This window comes from Haliotis rubra, unplaced genomic scaffold (genome assembly GCF_003918875.1).
Source record: "Haliotis rubra isolate DU_JTF1 unplaced genomic scaffold, ASM391887v1 Scf67, whole genome shotgun sequence".
NCBI classification, from domain to species: domain Eukaryota; kingdom Metazoa; phylum Mollusca; class Gastropoda; order Lepetellida; family Haliotidae; genus Haliotis; species Haliotis rubra.
In genome coordinates, this window is record NW_025767379.1 from 95084 (window position 1) to 122018 (window position 26935).

The following is a 26935-nucleotide window of genomic DNA, read 5'->3' on the forward strand; positions in this document are numbered from 1 at the left end:
AGATTCAGAACCTGATCTAGACTTGCTTCGTTTAGGGCTTTAGCATTGCACAGAGGGCTTGGTTATAATGTGGTTCAGGGACTGTGAGACAGACTAATCCGACCAGACACAGGTTATCCCCAAAGTACAGTCAGGGTAACAACACGTATCTATCTGAACGGTTCTTGGTATGTCGCGGCCGCTGACCACAGAGGGGGTCCGTCAGTAAATGTACAGAAAACTACCAAACAGCCATCTACGACATACACTGTGATCATCCGATCATATCCAACGTTTAACGGAAGGAGAAAGGAGTTAAATATAAAATCATGTCGACAATATTTCAGACATATCGTGTGACGCGGCTGGAGTATGCCCACAGTTAGTGATCCTCTCCTAGCAAGCCACAAGAATGCAGTGTATATCTTCTGAGACGTCAGTGAAAGCAATACACAACTCTATGTCATCAGACAAAGATTCCATATGGTGCGAGTGGCAAGATAGCTCTGTAAGCCAGGAATGACACCAGGTGTTCGCGACATAAGGGTAAGCACGCCCTGCCCTACCGGTACACACGTCATTCACACAATTTGACTAAAACTGAAAGTTAACATATTTAGCAACACCAACAGTAGCTACATATGTTAGATTATCGTACGAACATAGTAAAATGAAGTTTGAAGTCACTTTTGGAAGTTTATAATAATTAGCACGCATAACTTGAAGGGTTTCATCTATTTATGAGCTATTTATGAGTTATGTTTCAGACCTCTTTGATTTGCGCCCATATAACGCATTGACAGGAGTAAACTATGATCCGTAATGAAGGTAGAAACTAAAAGATTAACACAAAACCATACGTTATCGTTGATGAGTTACAAACTAGCCTGATTATGTGAGCTGCAAAATTCATCCAAGGTGCGTTAATTCACCGCTATTGCATCCGATGATGAGGTCAAATAGGTAAAAATACACAGTCTCGATGATCCACTGAGATTCCCAGTTAAAACAGCGGTGTGAGCTATAAGAACGATCAATAAAAAACACTGGCACCAGGTGTTCGCAAAATGTTAACAACGCCTGCTCTAACTTGGTACTGACCATTGAAACATTATCCGGCTGTTCACTCTTGGTTGTCGCATGTTTGGTCGCCTGTTCGATGAGGTATATGAGGTTCTCGTCATAAAGCGACTATTGCATTCTGCACTTACTTCGTGATTCTCTTTGTGTACAATATCTACAACGAAGTAAAAATACATAATACAAAAGAAGTCCGAGTCCGAGACGTTATCCAACAATTGGCAACAACCGGGTATCGTTTGAAACAATCCTTCGGAAATTTCGCATCAGAGAGCAGTTCAGCAAGGACTATCTATGTATGTCTTCTCCAGTGCTTTCTTGTCCTCCTGTGGTAGCAGTTTCTCCTTGTTCTCGGGAAAAGGTAGCGGTTCCTTGTTCTCTGTAGGAACCAAACGTTCCCTTTTGTCTGGCTCCCCAGTGACTTTGGTGTCTTTCCTCAGGATGGGGATTAGGAACAGGAGCATGGAGCCTAGGAGAGACACGGAGCCTGGAAGTATATACACATGGACATCACAAACATGGATGCATCATCATGAATCTGAATCATTAAATGAAATCTCGTAGCAAAGCACATATCAACACACCTTCAAAAATAAGATAAGATTTAAATTTTCTAGTCATTGCTGATAGAAAATAAGTTACAATTTACACATTTACCTCTTCGATGTAGAAAAATAATATGAACCGTGTAATGGTGTGTTTGATCCACGTGACGCAAAACTAATGTGTGAGAAAATAGCAGGAGACAACCACCTGCTGATATGTTTGGGACGAGCTGGGTCCAGAAAAGAAAATCTGATCCCGGAAATGTTAGAACAAAATATTTTATCCACTTGTTTTAAAGCAAATAAATCGCCGGTGGACATAAGTAAATGATAAGATTTGTGTTTGTTCAGAACAGATTGGTCTCCTTATTACAGCGAAAAACACTAAATGCTCTGAAGTCTAAACCGAAACATATCCTGTCTCAAATGACCATCCCATGCTCACCACCAATGTAGAACCCCGCGGAGTAAGATGATGTGATGTCGTACAGGGCACCTAGAACCAACGAGAGCACGTAGTAATGCACCAGCAATATTAGTAATTGCTATGATAACGTAGGCAGTTGTAACTACCGAATTTGGGTATTTACGACAGGAATTCCTAACTTTTCCAACACGATCACCATCGGTATTTTAATAGACAACATCGTTGAATATAATTATTGTTTCCCTAAATGCTCTTACTGTTTTGAATATTTAATATTAGCATCAATACGTTTAGAGATGTCAGTGATAGTATTTTAAGTTTCACGGTTCTTTACATTCGCATTTGTCCAGCAATATTAGAGTGTACTGCATAAAATGAAGTCACGCACTGGCCAGAAAAAAACTGAATAATGTTAAAAGGCCGTAGATGCGATGACAGACATTCAGTCCTAACTGAAAGCCAGAATGCATCAATTACTAGCTGCCAAAGCTTCAGTACTAACTGTAGTGGTCAGTGTTAATATATTTTTGATTGTCCGCATTACATGCGTTTAAAATGCAAATGGCGTTTCCGTCAGGAACATAACATGATGAAACAACATACCAGCAATGGTTGGACCAATCAGATAACTCATACCACCAACACACAAGGTAACTCCGAACACTGTTGCCAATTTGTCAACTCCAAACAGTTCAACGATTATAGGCGTCAATAAAATGTAACTAAATCCGAAGTATACACCATATATAACTTGGTATAGAACAAGTTGAGGAAATCCATGAGCAAATAGAGGCATGAATATCACTGCTATGGCTTTAAGGCCTTGACACGATGTGTACACCATGAGTAGATCAATGCCTTTGTCGTTACACACAGCTCCGCCGAGAAAGCGAGCTACAGTGAGCGTGAGACCGTAGGCGGTGAACAGTGACGGAACCTTGGCCTGTGGTACTCCAACCGAACGCACATAGGATGGCAGATGGACAATCTGAATGGAATAGCCCATCATTTCCATGAAATAGTTTAGGCTGTAGATCCAGAGGATTTTATTCTTTAAAAGCGAACATGTACTCTCTTGTTTGCTATTTTCTTCAACGGCACTCTCGCCACTGCGTTTTCTCCAACACAGACAGGAAGACGTTTCAGATATCACTGGCGGTTCCTCCTCTTGCGCAGCAATGTACTTCTTCCGGTAGCAACACGAAAACGTATTTTGTTTAGTCTGTGGGGTCGTTTCAAGTGGAAATATCAGAGATCCCATGACCACCATCTGGGCAGTGACACATCCAAGCGTGGACATGGCAGTCCTCCAGCCAAACTGTTCAATCAACCAGCCAATCAGATGCGGGCCAGAAAGGATACCGATACCCGCTGATGCTAAAGCGATTCCATTGGCAAGCACTCTCTTCTCTTTAAAGTAATGACCAACAGCTATTGCAGTTGGGGTGTAGACAATACCGAACCCAGTCCCTGTAGGAAACAGCTAATTAAGTCATGTAAGAATCAATCAGTTCCCAGAACAAATATATAATACATATAGGACCTTCTTTACAACAAATGTTAACCTTTTTTATTAACAAATTTTACTGTTGAGTAATTACAGAACAAACACAAGTATTGAAACACACACACACACACACACACACACACACACACACACACACACACACACACACACACACACACACACACACACCCCCCTCTTCATATTTCTTGAAATAGTTGTTAGAATTTATCACAGGAGGGAATACCGGGAAAAAAACGGAGAAATATGCACTATTCCCAAGTGGCACATGAGGTCATGCCAAGGTCTCTCTCAGGGGCGTAGCTACTATTACAAAAAGAAAGCCCGGGCTTACACATGATTATTGCTAAAAAGGTTGGGCAAGTCCTCAATACTATCTAATATAAAGCTTTGCAACCTATCGGGCTTACACGAACAAATTGGCTTGCTACGCGCATGTCTCTTCACTTGAGTTTTTGTATAAGAGGACATATCGATATAGAATCTTTATGTGAGTGGAAATATGTTAAAATGTCAAATATAACGAATGACATTGGCGACATTGATGACACGTCCATCTCACCTGAGAGTATCCCGAAACATGCCAGTAGTTGCACCAGTGTTTGGGTAAGGCTGGATGCTACAAGCCCAACAGACAGTAGGGTGCCTCCCAGCATCACTGAGGTACGTATACTGAACGTGTTGCAGATCATGCTCGCCACGGGACCTGGAAACACAATAATAAAAGTTTATGAAAAGTATAATTGTTGTTAGTTTTAGGACAGATTTCTGTTTCTCACTGCATACAAGTTTTAAGCAATTACGTAGAGACAAAGCCCAAAATATCCACTTGTACACCGATCAACAGTATTTGGTTGTACACATGGTCGAGGAGATACTATGATGATAATATCATAGATGTTACAATTGTAAGAAGCTCATAAGACGGGAAATAACCCAAGTAACACCATAACAGTAAAAAGTGAGGTTCTAGACTCATGATCCAGGATGGCCGACGGGAGGCAACTTTGAAAAGAAAATAGCTTGCATAACGATAATTCAGTTCATAAAATACAAAACCTTGACGTGACATGTGCAGGTGATACAGGGTCCAGGCCGTTTGTAATTGGAAACCAGTTCAGTGAATTATGATATGTATACCACCGCTGCAGTGGATAGAGAACCTGCCTCGAGAATGGAAGGTCTGTGGTCCTAATCACTAGACGGTTCATCCAAAAAGACGTTGAAAGGTTGAAAGGGTTTGTATCCCTTTGGAGCCTGCTGACAGTGTATTCACAAGGTTAATAAACGAATAACTGATTGGTGACATTTGATGAGCGTACTTGTATACACGCTTACGTGATGAGCACAAAAGCGTCACTGATTAACAAGAATATATTCAGTTGCTAACGTAGTTATCGTACAGTGGGTAACCCAGTTACTGTAGTTACCGTAGTTACCGTGCTGTGGGTAACCCAGTTAACGTAGTTACCGTACTATGGGTAGCCCAGTTACCGTAGTTACCGTGATTACCGTTACCTAATATTGACTGTAGACTGATGAAGAGGGAGCACACCAAGCTAATAAAACCCGTGCTGCCATCGTAATGCTGGAGAAATTGGTCCTGGAACATCCCTAGTAAAAGAAATGTTCATTGCACACAACCATCTCCAGGAGGTTATGTATTAACCTGCATGCTATCTGCATTTCTTATCACTGGTACATATACTGACATCACGAGAAAGAGTTATAAAAAGACGTTAATTGACGGATAAATTCCATGAGATAATGCATTTCATTAACAAAAGCTGTTATAACACTTCTAATATATTTTGGACAGTATTTTAACTGATCACGAGTGGGTGAGTTGTGCTTTAAGCCGCTTTGAACATATTTCCAGATATACTTCTGCGTGCCAATTCAATGTTGGAGCAAGGTCCAAAGTGATGCCGTTCTCTGTAAATTTGGTAATATCATATTTGGTATAGTGCTAACAAACATTGTTGATATCAGAATCAGAACTACTGATATATTTCGACCCACGATCATAGGTTTCTGGTGAGCCTGGTGGGTGCAATTCTGCCACGTGAAACACAACTCGCACGACCTGGCCACCTGAGCCCATTTAAAAGAAGTGTATTTTCAACATAATGATAAGGTACCCAGACAGACGGTGACAGTCCCAACTACGGTCAGGTTGAAAACCACCGCCCCCAGGACCACCAACGCCCAGCCGCCATCGATGTTCGGTTGTGACTTCATCACTGGAATGCATAAAAGGTCTTCATCGAGGTGTCTAGCATATATAATAGAGTCACGTCCCGTCTGATGACAGCGTTACCTGTTTGGAATTAAGACATTTTAAGTACAGTAGGACAAGGTAAAAGTACCATACCGTTTGCTTGATTTATGAGATGTTTATATAAGTTGCATTTGTTTCCAAATAAATCTACAGCAGCAACTATGACTGATGAAAATGACATACAATGGTGCGACACCATCCATACCACATACATAGTGTTGCCGTGTTGTGACCTTCACCTTGCTGTTTCGAACTGCATCAGCTACCAAATTCTCCACATAGTAGGAGATGATGATGAAACGCATGCACGGTTACTTACTTCTGGAGCATCAGTGCCAGAGACCTTGACCTTTGACTAATCCTATCTTGCAAAACTAAAAATCATATCCGGTGACGACATATACCTCGAAAAGAGTATCCCATTATAACAATTATCCGTCATATCCCCTTTTTCCGTCACAGCATGAAGCGACAAATTCTATAGAAATTTATAAAACTGTAAACTATATTCAAATAATGATTGATATCAAGGAGTGATATACTTCAGTCGCCTCCGTTTATCTTATCAGAGATGTACAACTAATCATGACCAAAGGGAGGTAATTTCCAAATTCTAACATTGCGGTAAAATACATGGCTAAGTGATGCCACTAAATAACATAAATAACTGAATCCGGGTGTTTCTGATGTCGTCATGTCAAGATTGCACAAGCAGGGAGAAAATACATGGATGTAAAGCTACATGCCTACGTATAAAGGTATGGTTCAACACCTGTCGCTTGTGTCACGACTAAAACAACACATGTGCGTGGAGGCTGACATTTACAAAGATTTACAAATCTGTTGTATATATGTGTGAGAATTCCATGATAGCTACTCGGTTTACGCGTCCAATATCCTAATAACATCTTCAGACGCCTGTGGTAATACCACGCCCGACTGAGTTACCAGATGGTCGCTGAGGCGAGACATACAAACACACACAAGCGACGTATCGCCTGAAACAGCTGACGAACCACACCACCCTGGGCAGACAACATAGCTTGACAAAGATGAACCTGATTCAGAGGGTAATGAAAGATACTTCTCTGCGTGATGGTGGATGGTGGACAATATCCACTAGCAAGTACCTTCTGCTTAGACTAGATGTAAGACAATGTCCGTGAAAATGTCCCGCCGAGTCGTTCCATCTGTGGCCCGGCGTATTCACCACACATCTGTGAGGTCAGGTCAACTACTCCCAGCATACTTATCATAAGCTTTGTAAATATTGACACTGGTGCCCCTTCCCCGACCTCGGCTAATCTGCACGTCGATACGTCCTTTCACATTGCCAAGCCAGTCTCTCGTCCAAGACAATCATACAGCGATGAATTATCGCTTGTGTCACCGGGGAAGGTTTTCGTCTTGGGACGGGTATAGAACAGTACCCTGTTCACATTCGTGGTTACATCGAGACGACACTTTCTGTTATTATGAGTCGGATTTTGTAAGTAGGACAGCTTAGAATTACAAACATCTCACGTAATAGTGTGGACATTATGTTGAACCCTCAGTTATGAGGTGTTCTGTTTCAAGTTTCATGACTACGATATATGTGAGAGCAAACCCATATGTTGGGATTCGTGACTATGACTGATATTACATATACTCTATGTTACAGTTGACAAGATCACACAACATAACCTTTATACTTGTTCTGACTCTACAGACACTAGGGTGAGTTTTGGTTGTACGTAACTTGTTTGAACAGTGGGGATTAATACGTGAAACGCCTGGGGCTTGTTGTTACATATACAGAGTGTCTGGGTGGGGTATAAAGGAGACTGTGGATTCGATCATGCTTAACGTCTTAAAGCGCTGAGCTATTTGTTATTGTGTGTGTGTATTGATGTGTAACTCAAAACACTTGTGATGTGAACTTTGTATTTAAGTGAGTGAAAGAGTAAGTACAGTTTTGCGCAGCTTTCAGCAATATTCCGGCAATATTACGACGGGGACACCAGAATTGGGTGATACGTAGATAATTGGGTGGATGGTCTGGCGGGAATTATGAAGGTGGGTGGGTGGGTAGGTAGGTAGGTGGATGATCAGATGGTAAAGGAAAGGTGGATGGATAGGTGATCGGGCGGTAGGTAGGTGGGTTGGTAGGTGGGGTGGTCGGATGGTAAAGGAAAGGTGGATGGATAGTTGATCGGGCGGTACGTAGGTAGGTGGGTAGGTAGGTGGGTGGTTAGGTAGGTGGGTGGGTGGTCGGATGGTAAAGGGAAGGTGGATGGATAGTTGATCGGGCGGTAGGTAGGTAGGTGGGCAGGCAGGCAGGGTAGGTGGGTGGTGGGCAGGTGGGTAGGCAGGTGGGCAGGTGGGTGGGTAGCAGGGCAGGCAGGCAGGCAGGCAGGCAGGCAGGTAGGTGGGGGTGGGGCAGGCAGGCAGGCAGGCAGGTAGGTGGGTGGGTGGGCAGGCAGGCAGGCAGGCAGGCAGGTGGGTGGCTGGTGGGCAGGCAGGCAGGCAGGTGGGCAGGTAGGTGGGTGGGGTGGCAAAAAGGAAAGGTGGACGGATAGTGGATCGGGCGGTTGGCAGGTGGATGGGCGGGCAGGCAGGCAGGTGGGTAGGCAGGAAGGTAGGCAGGTGGGCAGGCAGGTGGGCAGGCAGGCAGGCAGGCAGGCAGGTAGGTGGGTGGCAGGTAAGTTGGTAGGTGGGTAGGTAGGTAAGTAGGTAGGCAGGTGGGTGGGTGGTCGGAATGTAAAGGAAAGGTGGACGAATAGTTGATCGGGCGGTAGGTAGGTGGGGTGGGGTGGGTAGGTAGGTGGGTAGTTAGGTTGGTAGGTAGGTAGGTAAGTAGGTAGGTAGGTGGGTGGGTGGTCGAAATGTAAAGGAAAGGTGGACGAATAGTTGATCGGGCGGTAGGTAGGTGGGTGGGGGTGGGTAGGTAGGTAGGTAGGTAGGTATCACTGGTCCAGCTCTCGCCTGGTTTAAATCATATCTTGAAAACAGATCTATGTGTGTTACAGTAGATAGTGTTAAGTCAGTATCCCACAGGCTACGGCATGGAGTCCCCCAGGGTTCTGTCCTTGGTCCGGTCCTGTTTTCCATTTACACTGCTCCTCTGGGAAATATCTTCAGGAATCATCAGCTGCAATACCACAGCTATGCAGATGACAATCAGTTGTATATTGCAGTTAAGCCAGGAGCAATATATGAAGCCATTTCAATGCTGAAACGGTGCATAAAAGACGTGCAAAAGTGGATGACATCCAACCAACTAAAACTTAATAACAACAAAACAGAATTCATCGTTATTGGCACCAAACAACAGCTTCATAAACTTGATAATTTTACCATTGATGCAGGGGGGCACTGTGTTTCCACATTGAAGCAAGTTAAAAACTTCGATCAAAATCTTTCTCCAGAGAGCCATGCCCTCCAGAACAGCAAACTTCCATCTAGCAAGCATTGGCAAAATAAGAAAGTATCTTGACCTTGAGACCAGCAGACTCCTCTTCCATGCATATGTGACCTCAAGGTTGGATTACTGCAATGCGTTGTTGGCTGGATTTAGTTCTATCTCCCATATGCAGAGGATCCAGAACAAGGCAGCTCGCATTGTTACAAGGACCAAACCTCGTGAGCATATCACGCCTGTTCTAAAAAAAATTACATTGGCTCCCAGTTCGGCTTAGGGTGGTGTACAAAGTCTTATCACTGACCTACGCTGCTCTACACAATGATAACTACCCTCTCTACTTAAGGACCTGATCCAGATGTATACACCAGGATGATATCTCCGATCTCAGAATATGTACAATCTTTCGGTTCCCTCAACATCCACTAAACTTGCTGATCGTGCCTTCTCCAAAGTTTCCCCTACCTTGTGGAACAATCTACCATTTGAACTCAAAACAGCAAGCTCTCACAAATCCTTCCAGAACTGTCTAAAATCTTTCCTGTTTAATCAAGCATATGATATGTAAATTATCTACTCTGTTCAGCGTCATTGAGCAGCTCAAAGTTATTATTATTATTATTATTATTATTAGGTGGGTGGGTGGTCGGATGGTAAAGGAAAGGTGGACGGATAGTTGATCGGGCGGTAGGTAGGTGGGCGGGTGGGTGGGTGGGTAGGTAGGTAGGTGGGTAGGCAGGTCAGCAATAGGCAGGTAGGTAGGAAGGTGGGTGGGTGGTCTGGACCGGTACAGGAAAGATTGAGATCATGAGCATTGATCGGGCGGTAGGCAAAGCTAGGGTTTGTTTATTGTTTCAAAACATTGCAATTCAGCAATATTCCAGCCTTATGTGGCGGTCTATACGACAAGCATGGGTTACTGAAGATCAGTTCTAACTCGGATATTCACTGTTATCAAGAGCGTATCAACCAAATCCCTGATAATTAACAGATCCATTATGTCGCCTCTTATGAAACATTCGTTATAGTTTCGGGGCCCAACCTCAACGATTCAACCTATCTTAGCCATGCTAGTAGTGCTGTAAGAATGCATCGAACTATCGATGGGTTGCAATTGTTGAGTCTCCGATAGCAATTAATCGATGGTAGAAACGAAAAACTATCGATGCATCGATAGTATGTGTGACTATCGATAGTTTTGTAATTGACTTCCGTTGATAAATGCGCAGCGCAAAATACAAGAGGTACCAGATTCGTTCACTTTGATTTAGAGTTATCCGCCCCTGTTATCTCTTAAACAAACATGGCGGCAAACACGGCATGCGACTCGGAGTTGTGAATTGTGAATAACAATAAGTTTATGTTTTAACTATTTACTTGATCTGGGTTTCAAGTTTGTTGTCAGTTATTACATGAGACTGAAACTACTTCAACTTGTATTTATTTTTTAAAAATACAATCATTTGGGAAATGATTTCAAATGAGACAATTCAAGGAGAGAAAAACTATTGCACTAGTATTGAACTAGTTGGTCGCAATAGACTATCGCTATCACAATAGTTGTTTCCCTCTCAATAGTCATCCCTTCTAGTGCCACATGATTGTCGTATAGAGTCCACAGAAAGCCAGAGTTCCCTCTCGCGACCATCAAATGCAGCAGTCACTGGATCGCCTACGGTCATTCAAGTACTAGTTGTTACATTCTGTATATTGAGATAGCAGTTTGTCCAGGTGGTTACTGGGTTGTATTGTGATATTTAACACGACCATCTGTCTGAAGGCAACTTTGAACTTGATTAGTCAGACATCTGATAATATGTTTGGTATGTTCAAAATCCGTTGTGTCGAGCTTTCTGTTGTCTCGGACAGTTTGGTCTGCGATTTCCTCTGTATTTATTTTATTACTTAACCACTGATGTCTCGAATCGGAAAATTCGAAGTCTCTTTTCAGGGCAAACAATTACTTCACTCACTAACTCTGTTGAGTCGACATAATATCATTTTCTCGTTGTTTGGTTGTTTTTATGTTTCCTGTTATTCATTCTTCGTGCAGTTTTGCAAATGTATGTTGTATACATTTTCCAATTATTCCGAATCTTAGATTACTATTTTTGTTGTTACTTCAGCTTCTACACAACGATGTTTGACTCAATATATATAAACAAATGAATTTTTCTAAGTTAAAGAGTGGATCCGTTAATCTGTCCTATTATAATAACATTTTGATATTGGAACAATCCAGAGCGACACATTTTGTAAAGCAACATATATAAGGTTATGTCGACTCGCAGAATTAAATGCTGGAACACGAGTTCCCGTGAGTGAGTTTAGTTTTACGCGGCTTTTAGCAATATTCCAGCAATATCTCAACGGAAGACACCAGAAATAGGCTTCACTCACTATCCATGAGGGGAATCGAACCCGGATCTTCGGCGTGACGAACGAACACTTTAACCATTGGCGACCCCGTCCCTGAACACGTCGGAGCCATCAAGTCCGATTGATCTGTCATGCTTGTTTACTATGGCTCATTTTTTACCGACATTTACAGAAATCCATCCACGTCCATTTAAATGATAAACAAGACTTGTCTTAATGTGCTCCGTTTGTACATGCAACTTTACTTGTATCCTACTTGTAGAACGCCTTTTCCATGGTTTTCCTTAAACCAAAATAGACCTGTAAATTATGGAGACAACCCGGGTTCAATTCCATATTGCAAAATGTGTTGCCATTAAATCGTTGATTCCGGAGTATATGAAGTTTACAGGTTAAAGTGGCCATTACCTTTCATCAGTTCCATTATACACCTTTAAATTGTGTAGTATATAAATGTGCGAAACGTGATGATAATAAACTTGCAAAGCGGCTTTACATTAATTTAGTACAGCTATTTGTCTTACCTGACATATGTCAGGATAGCATGTCATTATCCCCGTACGTGACTTGTATTTTACCTGTCACAGCCGTTGACGCAGTTCTATGATCCCAAACACATTTACCCAGGCCAGTGACGGAACTGCTGACGTTTGTTCCCAAATCTAACCACAATCGCCTCCACCGTCACATCAACTTGGGGTTGAGCAAGTTTAGAATTATCTGAAGAACCACTGTAGACTGTACCTGAAGGCAATACATATTTGAGTTAGTCAGTTATTACCACTCGCACAAGGTCAGTTACTGGTCAACTGCATATGATAAGATTGTGGCAAGTAAGGTGGGCGATAGTATAGACTGACAACGCATATCACGAAACAGTGTGACATTGATTTGTCTCAGATGTTCTCCATAGATAAATCTTAGAGCAGCCGTAGGGCTAGGTCCGCCTTTCAGCTGGTAAATGTAGGGAATCACAATTTCGTGATTGGAAACTGACGATATATTTTATATCTAGGACTGTAAGCTTTTCTGCTTTGAAAGGTCCATGAGTAAAGTGAGTTCTAGTTTTACGCCGCTTTTAGCAATATTCCAGCAATATAACAACGGGGGACACCAGAAATGGGCTTTGCACACTGTACCCATGTGGGGAATCGAAACCGGATCTTCAGCGTGATGAACGAACACTTTAACCATCAAGTCCGATTGATCTGTCATGCTTGTTTACCATGGCTCATTTTTACCGACATTTACAAAACAAAATCCATCCACGTCCATTTAAATGATAAACAAGACTTGTCTTAATGTGCTCCGTTTGTACATGCAACTTTACTTGTATCCTACTTGTAGAACGCCCTTTCCATGGTTTTCCTTAAACCAAAAATAGACCCTGTAAATTATGGAGACAACCCTGGTTCAATTCCATATTGCAAAATGTGTTGCCATTAAATCGTTGATTCCGGAGTATATGAAGTTTACAGGTTAAAGTGGCCATTACCTTCATCAGTTCCATTATACACCTTTAAATTGTTGTAGTATATAAATGTGCGAAACGTGATGATAATAAACTTGCAAAGCGGTTTTACATTAATTTAGTACAGCTATTTGTCTTACCTGACATATGTCAGGATAGCATGTCATTATCCCCGTACGTGACTTGTATTTTACCTGTCACAGCCGTTGACGCAGTTCTATGATCCCAAACACATTTACCCAGGCCAGTGACGGAACTGTTGACGTTTGTTCCCAAATCTAACCACAATCGCTCTCTACCGTCACATCAACTTGGGGTTGAGCAAGTTTAGAATTATCTGAAGAACCACTGTAGACTGTACCTGAAGGCAATACATATTTGAGTTAGTCAGTTATTACCACTCGCACAAGGTCAGTTACTGGTCAACTGCATATGATAAGATTGTGGCAAGTAAGGTGGGCGATAGTATAGACTGACAACGCATATCACGAAACAGTGTGACATTGATTTGTCTCAGATGTTCTCCATAGATAAATCTTAGAGCAGCCGTAGGGCTAGGTCCGCCTTTCAGCTGGTAAATATAGGGGAATCACAATTTCGCGATTGGAAACTGACGATATATTTTATATTTAGGACTGTTAGCTTTTCTGCTTTGAAAGGTCCATGAGTGAGTGAGTCTAGTTTTACGCCGCTTTTAGCAATATTCCAGCAATATAACGGCGGGGAACACCAGAAATGGGCTTTGCACACTGTACCCATGTGGGGAATCGATGTGTCAGCGTGATGAACGAACACTTAAACCACTAGGTTCCCCCATCGCCACAACAATTCCTCGAGGCGGGTTACACGTATGTATCATATGTTTGTTGGATGTTGAAAGTGGGGCATCGACTGTCTCGGAGAGGTCGCCGAGGGCTAATGTTCCTGTCATGTACGGGGTTTTAACTCCCATGCAGTGGAGTCGTGCATTGGTAGATAACATACCTGGAAACCTAAGCTAGATATACGTGAACTTGTAGGCACCACCGTTCCCCTAATGTCGGAACGCATTTCCCACCCAGGAGCCAATTCCTAGTCAAGTATGACAGTATTCGGTCTGCCCAATCCTAGTCAAGTATGATATTATTCGATCTGACCAGTCTTAGTCAAGTATTATAGTATACTGTCTGGCCAGCACATCTCAAGTATGATAGTATACTGTCTGGCCAGTGCTAGCCAAGTATGATAGTATAGTGTCTGACCAGTGCTACCCAAGTATGATAGTATAGTGTCTGACCAGTTCATCTCAAGTATGATAGTATAGTGTCTGACCAGTTCATCTCAAGTATGATAGTATAGTGTCTGACCAGTTCATCTCAAGTATGATAGTATAGTGTCTGACCTGTTCATCTCAAGTATGATAGTATAGTGTCTGACCAGTCCTAGCCAAGTATGATAGTATAGTGTCTGACCAGTTCATCTCAAGTATGATAGTATAGTGTCTGACCAGTCCTAGCCAAGTATGATAGTATAGTGTCTGACCAGTTCATCTCAAGTATGATAGTATAGTGTCTGACCAGTGCTAGCCAAGTATGATAGTATAGTGTCTGACCAGTTCATCTCAAGTATGATAGTATAGTGTCTGACCAGTGCTAGCCAAGTATGATAGTATAGTGTCTGACCGGTCCTAGCCAAGTATTATAGTATAGTGTCTGACCAGTTCATCTCAAGTATGATAGTATACTGTCGGGCCAGTACTAGCAAGTATGATAGTATAGTGTCTGACCAGTCCTAGCCAAGTATAAGATGGTATAGTGTCTGACCAGTTCATCTCAAGTATGATAGTATAGTGTCTGACCAGTTCATCTCAAGTATGATAGTATAGTGTCTGACCTGTCCAACTCAAGTATGATAGTATAGTGTCTGACCAGTCCTAGCCAAGTATGATAGTATAGTGTCTGACCAGTTCATCTCAAGTATGATAGTATAGTGTCTGACCTGTTCATCTCAAGTATGATAGTATAGTGTCTGACCTGTTCATCTCAAGTATGATAGTATACTGTGTGACCCAGTTCATCTCAAGGTCCTGACCAGTGCTCAAGTATGATAGTATAGTGTCTGACCTGTTCATCTCAAGTATGATAGTATAGTGTCTGACCAGTTCATCTCAAGTATGATAGTATAGTGTCTGACCAGTCATCTCAAGTATGATAGTATAGTGTCTGACCAGTCCAGCTCAAGTATGATAGTATAGTGTCTGACCAGTTCATCTCAAGTATGATAGTATAGTGTCTGACCAGTTCATCTCAAGTATGATAGTATAGTGTCTGACCAGTCCTCTCCAAGTATGATAGTATAGTGTCTGACCAGTTCATCTCAAGTATGATAGTATAGTGTCTGACCAGTGCTAGCTAAGTATGATAGTATAGTGTCTGACCAGTCCTAGCCAAGTAAGATAGTATAGTGTCTGACCAGTTCATCTCAAGTATGATAGTATAGTGTCTGACCTGTTCATCTCAAGTATGATAGTATAGTGTCTGACCTGTTCATCTCAAGTATGATAGTATAGTGTCTGACCAGTTCATCTCAAGTATGATAGTATAGTGTCTGACCAGTGCTAGCCAAGTAAGATAGTATAGCTGTCTGACCAGTTCTTCTCAAGTATGATAGTATAGTGTCTGACCTGTTCAGCCAAGTATGATAGTATAGTGTCTGACCAGTCCTAGCTCAAGTATGATAGTATAGTGTCTGACCAGTCCTATCTCAAGTATGATAGTATAGTGTCTGACCTGTTCATCTCAAGTATGATAGTATAGTGTCTGACCTGTTCATCTCAAGTATGATAGTATAGTGTCTGACCAGTCCTAGCCAAGTATGATAGTATAGTGTCTGACCAGTTCATCTCAAGTATGATAGTATAGTGTCTGACCAGTCCTATCTTCAAGTATGATAGTATAGTGTCTGACCTGTTCATCTCAAGTATGATAGTATAGTGTCTGACCAGTCCTAGTCAAGTATGATAGTTTACTGTCTGACCTGTGTTAGCCAAGTATGATAGTATAGTGTCTGACCAGTTCATCTCAAGTATGATAGTATACTGTCTGACCTGTTCATCTCAAGTATGATAGTATACTGTCGGGCCAGTACTAGCCAAGTATGATAGTATAGTGTCTGACCAGTCCTAGCCAAGTAAGATAGTATAGTGTCTGACCAGTTCATCTCAAGTATGATAGTATATTGTCGGGCCAGTACTAACCAAGTATGATAGTATAGTGTCTGACCAGTCCTAGTCAAGTAAGATGGTATAGTGTCTGACCTGACCTAGCCAAGTATGATAGTATAGTTTCTGACCATTTCATCTCAAGTATGATAATATAGTGTCTGAACAGTTTATGTCACATATGATAATATACTGTCAGACCAGTCCTAGCTCAAGTAAGATGGTATAGTGTCTGACCAGTCCTAGTCAAGTATGATAGTATAGTGTCTGACCAGTTCATCTCAAGTATGATAGTATACTGTCTGACCAGTCCTAGCCAAGTATGATGGTATAGTGTCTGACCAGTCCTAGCCAAGTATGATAGTATAGTGTCTGACCAGTTCTAGCCAAGTATGATAGTATAGTGTCTGATCAGTCCTAGCCATGTATGATAGTATAGTGTCTGACCTGTCCTAGCCAAGTATGATAGTATAGTGTCTGACCAGTCCTAGCCAAGTATGATAGTATAGTGTCTGACCAGTTCTAGCCAAGTATGATAGCATAGTGTCTGACCAGTTCATCTCAAGTATGATAGTATAGTGTCTGACCTGTCCTAGCCAAGTAAGATGGTATAGTGTCTGACCTGTCCTAGCCATTTATGATAGTATAGTGTCTGACCAGTCCTAGCCAAGTATGATAGTATAGTTTCTGACCTGTCCTAGCAACGTATAATAGTATCGTGTCTGACCTGTCCTAGCCAAGTATGATAGTATAGTGTCTGACCAGTCCTAGTCAAGTATGATAGTATAGTGTCTGACCTGTTCATCTAAAGTATGATAGTATAGTGTCTGACCTGTTCATCTCAAGTATGATAGTATGGTGTCTGACCAGTCCTAGTCAAGTAAGATGGTATAGTGTCTGACCAGTTCATCTCAAGTATGATAGTATAGTGTCTGACCAGTGCTAGTCAAGTATGATAGTATAGTGTCTGACCAGTTCATCTCAAGTATGATAGTATACTGTCGGGCCAGTACTAACCAAGTATGATAGTATAGTGTCTGACCAGTCCTAGCCAAGTATGATAGTATAGTGTCTGACCAGTTCATCTCAAGTATGATAGTATACTGTCTGACCTGTCCTAGCCAAGTAAGATGGTATAGTGTCTGACCAGTCCTAGCCAAGTATGATAGTATAGTGTCTGACCAGTTCATCTCAAGTATGATAATATAGTGTCTGAATAGTTTATGTCACGTATGATAATATACTGTCTGACCAGTCCTAGTCAAGTAAGATGGTATAGTGTCTGACCAGTCCTAGTCAAGTATGATAGTATAGTGTCTGACCAGTCCTAGCCAAGTATGATAGTATACTGTCTGACCTGTCCTAGCCAAGTAAGATGGTATAGTGTCTGACCAGTCCTAGTCAAGTATGATAGTATAGTGTCTGACCAGTTCTAGCCAAGTATGATAGTATAGTGTCTGACCTGTTCTTCTCAAGTAAGATGGTATAGTGTCTGACCAGTCCTAGTCAAGTATGATAGTATAGTGTCTGACCAGTCCTAGCCAAGTATGATAGTATAGTGTCTGACCTGTCCTAGCCAAGTATGATAGTATAGTGTCTGACCAGTCCTAGCCAAGTATGATAGTATAGTGTCTGACCAGTCCTAGTCAAGTATGATAGTATAGTGTCTGACCTGTCCTAGTCAAGTAAGATGGTATAGTGTCTGACCTGTCCTAGTCAAGTATGATAGTATAGTGTCTGTCCTAGCCAAGTATGATAGTATAGTGTCTGACCAGTCCTAGATAGTATGATAGTATAGTGTCTGACTTGTCCTAGCCAAGTAGATAGTATAGTGTCTGACCAGTCCTAGTCAAGTATGATAGTATAGTGTCTGACCTGTCCTAGTCAAGTAAGATGGTATAGTGTCTGACCTGTCCTAGCCAAGTATGATAGTATAGTGTCTGACCTGTCCTAGCCAAGTATGATAGTATAGTGTCTGACCAGTCCTAGCCAAGTATGATAGTATAGTGTCTGACTTGTCCTAGCCAAGTAAGATAGCATAGTGTCTGACCAGTCCTAGTCACGTATGATAGTATAGTGTCTGACCTGTCCTAGTCAAGTAAGATGGTATAGTGTCTGACCAGTCCTAGTCAAGTATGATAGTATAGTGTCTGACCAGTCCTAGTCAAGTATGATAGTATAGTGTCTGACCAGTCCTAGCCAAGTATGATGGTATAGTGTCTGACCAGTCCTAGTCAAATATGATAGTATAGTGTCTGACCTGTCCTAGTCAAGTAAGATGGTATAGTGTCTGACCAGTCCTAGCCAAGTATGATAGTATAGTGTCTGACCTGTTCTAGCCAAGTATGATAGTATAGTGTCTGACCAGTCGTATCCAAGTATGATAGTATAGTTTCTGACCAGTCCTAGCCAAGTATGATAGTATAGTCTCTGACCTGTCCTAGCTATAGCCAAGTAAGATGGTATAGTGTCTGACCTGTCCTAGCCAAGTAAGATGGTATAGTTTCTGACCTGTTGATCTCAAGTATGATAGTATAGTGTCTGACCAGTGCTAGTCAAGTATGATAGTATAGTGTCTGACCAGTCCTAGTCAAGTAAGATGGTATAGTGTCTGACCTGTTCATTTCAAGTATGATAGTATACTGTCTGGCCAGTGCTGGTCAAGTATGATAGTATACGATATGTTCAGTACTAGTCAAGTATGATAGATAGATAGATAGATAGATAGATAGATAAATAGATAGATAGATAGATAGATAGATAGATAGATAGATAGATAGATTATAGATTGTCACTAATCCTTGTGGAAAGTATTTGCTGCAGTACATTGCTATACTATATGCGTTCTGACTGGCCTAACCAGGATAGAGTAAGCTACACCCAGTGGACCGAGACCGAGAAAAAAAATATACGAGTTATGTTTAAATGTCCTGGCATCCGATCCCTGAATAGACATGACAGTTTCGTTGTAGAGAGCGTCAGCTCGACGCTGAAGATAAATCACGGAATTACAGCAGATGGTGTAAGAAAGACATTTCCGAAGCATGACGGAGCGTGTTGAATTGGTCCACAATAGACCATCAAATTCTGTCTGACAATATATTATTTACTTCATGAGAAAATATAAGTGAAGTAGTGCGTGAACTCGGTTTTGATTGACATGTTCATGGACAGGGATTTTCAACTCTTTTGAAATGGGCTCAAGTTGTTTTAATACTGGTCATATTGCCAAATCAAGCAAGTGTATCGAATCATGTCTTTCAAAGAGACCACGTGACACTGACCAGTTATTGCGGGGTCAGGCATCCCGCCTGACCTGACACGAACACATTTAGGATTTGTATTGCTAGTCATACATTTATATATCAGGTATGAATACGGTACATTGATTATATCCACGGGCGGATCAATGGTCAAATGTGAAGGAAACTGCTGACAATGGGGCGACCTCGATAACATGCTGTGAGGTGAACATATGTTCCAGTATCTGTGGAATTCCAATCATACAATACAAGAATTCAGGACTCGCTATTGTCCGATGTTCTAAATGTACTAAACCGGGATTCTGATTGGTTGTATGTATATTTTGTATTCAATTAATACTGACTGCTTTAACACCTGCTTCTGCCATTTCTCGACGTGTGTCTCTCTGTCTCTCTCTCTGTCATTTCTCTCTAAAATCTCTCTGTCTCTCTCTCTCTCTCTCTCTCTCTCTCTCTCTCTCTCTCTCTCTCTCTCTCTCTCTCTCTCTCTCTCTCTCTCTCTCTCTCTCTCTCTCTCTCTCTCTCTCTCTCTCTCTCTCTCTCTCTCTCTCTCTCTCTCTCTCTCTCTCCCTCCTTCCCTCCCTCTCTCTCGTCAACAGAATGGTACATTTTCGATGGCCGAAGTACATGTAATTTGGTCCGCATGAATTGGAAGCAGAAATCGTACATTCGTATTGAGGTATTATATACGTAGGAATCACTACAATCAAGTCTAACCTTATCTATGCCCAGATTTAAAAAAACAGTATTAGTGACAACATATTGAAATACGAAATGTCAAGATACAACCGTTTACCTGTTCACCATCGTCAACACTTCCTGGTGTGTATACACTACATCCCTCCATCACCTGTAAATACGGCTGGTACAGAATGAAAGTGCAGTAGGCTAATGTGCTCCACTATAGCTCGTTGAAAACAGCCACCTTTGGACGTATTGCAGTCGGGCGATGTTAGCTGAACGGGATTGGTCAGCGCATGCGCTGGCTTCTCTCATTCTCTCAGTTTGGGAGTCTTTGGTTGATTCGTTAGCTAACAAGGGCGACTACTCGGCATAGCTGTTGTTTTTATTCTGAGCAAGTAGACGAAAATTGTGTATAGAAATCCACGACATATGTGTCTGTCTGGATAACTAAAGGTCGGTGATTCGATCCCCCGTCGCATCCTACTAAACGATGCTACGTGTTCTCACCTTCCCACGGTATATATAGGGGAATGACAAGGGACTGGCACGGAGTTAGTGGAGTGAGTGTCAGTTGGGAATCTATGTAGGAACAGCCACACAGACAGCCACACAGACAGCCACACCTGCTGTCACGTTCTTACAGTGAATCGTAGAGTGTGTGAGATAGAGAGAGAGGGAGGGGGAGAGAGAGGGAGAGAGAGAGATAGAGGGAGAGGGAGAGAGGCAGAGAGAGAGGGAGAGACACAGAGAGAGAGATAGGCAGAGAGAGAGACACACAGAGAGACAGAGAGAGAGAGAGAGAGAGGCAGATAGAGAGAGAGAGACCTACTTAGATTTAGTCGGAGAAACGGCTGATGGTGATGGTGATGAAACAAATGATGTCCAACCCCACAACACGAATACAATATGCATACAGCCGCTAACGTGTCAAATATTAGCAACAAATGATCTCAAATACTGTACCCTCAAATGGAAGATGCATCTGGGCTGTGAGACGTTGTGTCCGGGCTGCCCATGCTGACCTCGATTCGGATCACCGCCGACTCTTTGAAAAACATCACAGGGCAGGAATGGGCATCAGATCAGTGAAGATACATTTCCCATGAGACCTTGTGCCACGATATTCAAGCTGTGTTTCCCTGCGAGAAGTACATTCACTGATGAAAACATATTCACACTTCTTAACCTTGTCAGAACAACCTTTTTAGAGTGACATTGAACAGGGTTCTTTCCGTACAGTAGGGCAACCGTGTGAATGCACAAGTCGTTCCATACACCACCGGCCCCAAGCCCAGCCGACAAACAAACTATTTATACGCCTAGGTTGTTCAGTAAAACGCTATCATGTGCACGACCAAAACATGGTGTGTGTATTCACACGTTAACCTGCCAGCTATTGTGCTTTCCCTTGGGAGGGGGAAGGGAACCTGGGTGGGGTGGAAGGGCGCACGTCCTCTCGCTTTGCATATATTGTAAACAGATTTATACATTCGAGATATAAATAATGGGATAAACTAAACGGTTTTCTCGACATATTTTCAGCAGGATCACTCACAGTGATTTGTCAAGTCAGCAAATGCACCGATTATCTCAAAGAAAAAACAGGTTGTGTCCGCACTGGCTCTGTCCTGCCAAATAGCCAAACACAGTAGGGTCATATCTCATAGCGAAACACGGTGGAGCCATGTCTAATAGCGAAACACGGTGGAGTCATGTCTAATAGCAAAACACGGTGGCGCCTTGTCTAATAGCAAAACTCGGCAGGGTCATGTCTAATAGCGAAACACGGTGGCGTCATGTCTACACGACTACACGACTATGTCAGGTGATTTTTTTTACATACGGCGGTGCCATATGTCTAAAAGCACAATCACAACCTTATAGACAGCTCAAGCACTGTATTGTCATGATTACTGTGATGACATGTCGATTAGAGCAAACGCTGTGATGTCATGAATACATAAACAAAAATATTGATCACGCCGAATTTTGTGAAAGGTACAATATTTTATCAGAAGTCCAAGGTAGTTTAGAAAGGGCTATAGAACTACTGATCATATCGTTTCTCTTTATGCCATAGTTTACCTATTAAAATATAGAAAGAAAAAACACTTTCTTGTACATTTATCCATTTTGAGAAGGCCTTCGACATTGTCTGGAGATTCGGCTTATGGCGTAAATTGAAAAATGGTGGTGTACAAGGACAGTTCTTTCATGTTATACACAATATCACAGTATAAAATCATGTGTGAAAGTTACGGGTTCTATCACTGACTTTCCCTTTCAATACAGGAATAAGACAAGGGGATAACCTATGGCCAATACTCTTTAGTTTATATTTAAATGACATGGAGACTTTCCTCGGTCCAAATGGTAGTGACGGGAAAACTCTTAACTCAGATTCATTGGCTGTTTTCACTGATGCGTCAGTTGTATTCGTTGTTTTACACTGTGCAGATGACACTATTCTGTTTGCACAAAATCATGTAGATATGCAAAAGAAATAAGATTTAGATAACTTTGAAAAATTGTGGAAGTTTTGGAAACTGAAAGTAAATGTTTCCAAAACAAAAACAATTATATTTGGAATAAATATGAAACTATTCCATTAGAAATACATGGAAGAAAGTTGCAGTTGTGAATGAATATAAGTATTTGGGAATTGTTTTTCATAGATTAAATAAATCTAACACAACAAGGAAATCCCTTACGGAGCAAGCAACAAAAGCTGTGCATTATAACCTTCAAAAGGGAAGGTCTAATAGCCTATACATACAGTGTCATCTTAAACTACGCGTGAAGACTTCGTTACTCCAACGAGTGTGGCCTTAGATTCAAGCCACACATTGGTTATTTAATATGCTCTGGTCAGAGGGATCACATCACTATAGATTAAAATGCAAACAGAGGGGCAATAGACAGCTTGGACATTGTCAGCTGCTGATCATGAACTATGATAAAATTCAATCTGATTGGCCAATATATTATATGGTTGAGATATATGTGTTTTTAGGACTTAAGAAGTATTGAGAAGGTACATTAAAATGATATATGGTGAGTTTGGTAAAACACCTCAGTATATACAAGTGTGCACACGTATGATAACATACTGGGCAGGAATTTATCAGGAAAAACATCTTCACTTTCATACATGTCACAAAACTTGAGCAAGTGGATCTGTACGTCAGAATCTATCTTTAGAAAGACCGGTCTTATGTACACTTGACATTCTCAAAATTTGAACTCTGTTCATACCATGCAGAAAGTAGTGATTGAAAGACTTAAAGATAATTTTGTCCAAACCTGGTTTTCTGAAGTCTATAACTCTAAAAAAGTCACTACATGCAGAATCCTTAAATCCGAGCTTTTTATAGAACCGTATTTTAGTAAGTACCCTAAAAGCCAGTGGTATTCACTTATTCAAATTCGGCATCATGCCACAGATTACCAGTTGAACTCGGCAGATGGAATAATATACCCTTAATGGAAAGAACCTGTATCCTATGTCAGGATAACTGCGTTAGTGACGAATTGCCTGCGTTGTGAGTGCTTGAGCGAATATTAAAAAAACCTGTTGTCACCATACTTTTACGTTCATCCAAACGTGTTAAAACATGGTACTCTATATAAAAGTAAGAACAAATCTGTACTTACAAGTTAAGTAAACACTGCTCTCTCCTTATGCTAAGCTACAAGTCCACTGGATAAGCAATAACTCTAATCTACCCTGTTCATGATGTGTTTGAGTTCGTATGTACATAAATATAGCCCATTGTCCTACCACCAGGCATGTCTTTTTAATTAATATTATACATGGAGCTTCATATGGACTGAAAGCAATAAATGTTCTGTTCAAGGGCGACAACACGGCGGTGTCATGTTTCGGCAGGTAAATGCAACGGCATTGTGTCTAATAAAACGACGAATAGAGCGAAAATAACAGTGTCATGTCTAAACGCGCATCCACAACCGACGCAATATAAGTGAAACAGAACGAACATACGGTGCCATGTCTGATAGAGCAATTCGAGGTGAGGCCTTCGCTTGAAGCCACACATTTGTTATATAATATGCTCTGGTCAGAGGGTTCACATCACTGTAGATTAATATCCAAACAGAGGGGCAATGGACAGCTTGGACATTGTCAGCTGCTGATCATGAATTATGATAAAATTCAATCTGATTGGACATACTGATCGGCGGCTAACGGGACATTGTCCAGTTAAACATGCTGGATCTATTGTTGGGGAAAGGCTGCGATATGGGCTGTGATGTAACTGCAATATGTTCCAAGCGTTATACCAAGTCATGAACTTTTCTGTGCCCTAGGACAGTCTTCATAGCAATATGTAGATCCACATTCGTCCCACGTTCTTTCAAGAAGATAATGTACTTTGACTATATTGAATAGTGATAATAGACAAATAAACTTATACAGTTGTTAATGGGTCATCAAACGCTGAACACAATATACAACACAGATACAAGACAGTAATTGCGAATTCAGTTTTCTATATATTTGTCACTTGTTTTACAATAACTGCAGATCATGGATTTGACAGTTTGGTGAAAACAAACACCTTCTCAGTAATGTTCAAAGAAGACTATGACAAAATAACAGATGTCATTTCAGCTAGGTGTAAATCAACAACAAAAGAAAAGAGAGCACATAGATTACTGCAAAACTTTGTTATCCTTTATATCGGTGGTCTGAAGAAATTAATGCTGCAAAAATAATGTTTGATCTTTTAATTACCTAAATGTTTTAATGTGTTACATCGTATCAAGATACTGCTTTTTCAGAATAAACATTAATCAGGATATCTCTCGTTTGGATTATCTTGTAATCTGTGCCCATTCCATTGGGAATGTGCAAATTGAATCATGAATTGCCCCGTTCCGGGGAATGGGGTAGAGCGGTTGCTCAAACGAAGGGAATGAGCAATTCCAGGAACTGGGCACGACAGATGTACTCTAGTGTGGACCAGACTTCCCTGGGGTTGACATCACGAGCAACAATAAACGTCGTCGGAGCACGTAACAGAATCACGGGGTCACCCGAATCACCCGAACATTGCTTCTACCTACATACCATGCTGGGGAAAATTTCCATCTCAGAATCCAAATGGTGGATGTGCTGAATGCAATATGATTATATCTGAAAGCATTGTGGAGAGGTAAACGTAAATACTGTTGTTTTAAAGATCGGTCGAACTGTGAAGAACCCGAATTAGTCCTGAGGAACATACCATTCTTGTGGTAAGAGGGAAACAACGGGATCGAGAGTCCAGCCTCGGTTACTTGCTTGATACTATCATGATACATGGTATTGTATCACGTTTGTGCAGACCGATTCTTTTGAAGTTGGATTGTCTGGTCCAAACTCGAGTACTTACAGACTAAAAAACTGGGTGGGGAATTAACCAAGAAACGAAGACGTGGTAACAACAGTAGAACAACATGCATCCTGGTACCTGTAAATAGATATAATAGGACAGGAATTTACAAACGCATTCAAATGAATTTGCTGCATGATGACTCTGACCAACGAGAGTAATGCGGTTTTTATGCGTGTGTAAACCAGTGCGGGTTTTTAAAATTCATCTTGCTACGTTCCCTGTTATTTCGACTATAATAACTAAAAATAGGCTTAAATAAGGTCTGAGCTGAAGGAATTATTGCTTGCAACTCACACATGTGTGATCCACACGGATGCTAAAGCTCGGCGTTCAGTCAGTAGGAATTTGGGACAGTGACCGGCCGTTGGTTGCGGGATTGAGCCTCCTGATACAACGTGTTGAGTGTCAGGCCCCACCATCAACCAGATGTTGCATGACGATAACTAAAAAGGAAAACTATGTTATTCATACCTGTGTCTGTCTGTGTACAGTTTCAGATCTATCCAGTTACACAGTCCTGGCAGTAGGATTGTGGCATCATACTTGGTGAAAGGTTTTACGCAGCTACCAGCAACAACCCGGCCATGGAGCTGCTACATCAGAAGGGCTTCACGCACAGCGCCTTTGTAGGGAGGAGAGAACGTGGATTGCAGACACAATGTGCTCAATATAACCCCACTGACGCAATACTCAGCAAATGTCTCTAATACATGTGACACTAACCTGTTCATAAAGTTCGAAAGCTTGGCTGACGGCTGAGTCTCACGGCTGACTGATTCTCACGAGAATCATTTCAATGACAGCTGTTGTCATGTCACCCTGACATTGCTTGGTGTGTACAGCTGGCTTAACACCAGATCTTCGTGACATGTGCTTGTTACTGTAACACAGTATTACCAATGTCTCCTCCCTTTGCCCTACTACACCGGCCTCGCCATCACATGCCTGCTACTGGCTTCAACATCACCTTGTAGAAAACTATGGCCACAGGAGACATACGCCATATCACACGAAGCATGTACCAACATATCATGAAGGGAAGCTACTCTCATTTCAATTAGCCGAATTTGTTTTATGTACAGGAGGCGAGTTTCGTAACGTAAACAATATTCTCATTTCCTTGCACGTAATACCAAATCGCTTGGTAAAGGGGGCTGTTAACACCAAGCCATTATATTAAGTTACCAGTTATTTGATAGTTTGGCGGGAAGGGACAGGAATGTTTGTTTTGGAAGAAATGATTTGGTGCAGAAAATACCAGAAACAAATAATTTGTCTCCATTGTGTTGTTTATGGTAAA

General features: G+C 41.6%; 1 protein-coding gene across 8 annotated transcripts; it reads right to left on the bottom strand.

Moving 5' to 3' along the window:
* Positions 1–666: 666 nt before the first annotated feature.
* Positions 667–26674, bottom strand: LOC124257667 (monocarboxylate transporter 12-B-like). Of its 8 annotated transcripts, XM_046691784.1 has the most exons (10): positions 26359–26674; positions 25930–26078; positions 25633–25710; positions 21200–21375; positions 5698–5799; positions 5075–5170; positions 4119–4262; positions 2635–3501; positions 2050–2100; positions 667–1546 (listed from the first exon to the last, which is right to left on the bottom strand). In XM_046691784.1, exons 4-10 carry the CDS (start codon positions 21216–21218, stop codon positions 1338–1340), a joined length of 1488 nt encoding a protein of 495 aa, XP_046547740.1. In that variant the 5' UTR covers positions 21219–21375; positions 25633–25710; positions 25930–26078; positions 26359–26674; the 3' UTR covers positions 667–1337. The 8 variants fall into 8 exon arrangements, with proteins under 8 accessions (XP_046547740.1, XP_046547738.1, XP_046547737.1 ...); XM_046691782.1 differs by lacking the exon at positions 25633–25710 and having other exon boundaries at positions 26533–26674; XM_046691781.1 differs by lacking the exon at positions 25633–25710.
* Positions 26675–26935: the final 261 nt, after the last annotated feature.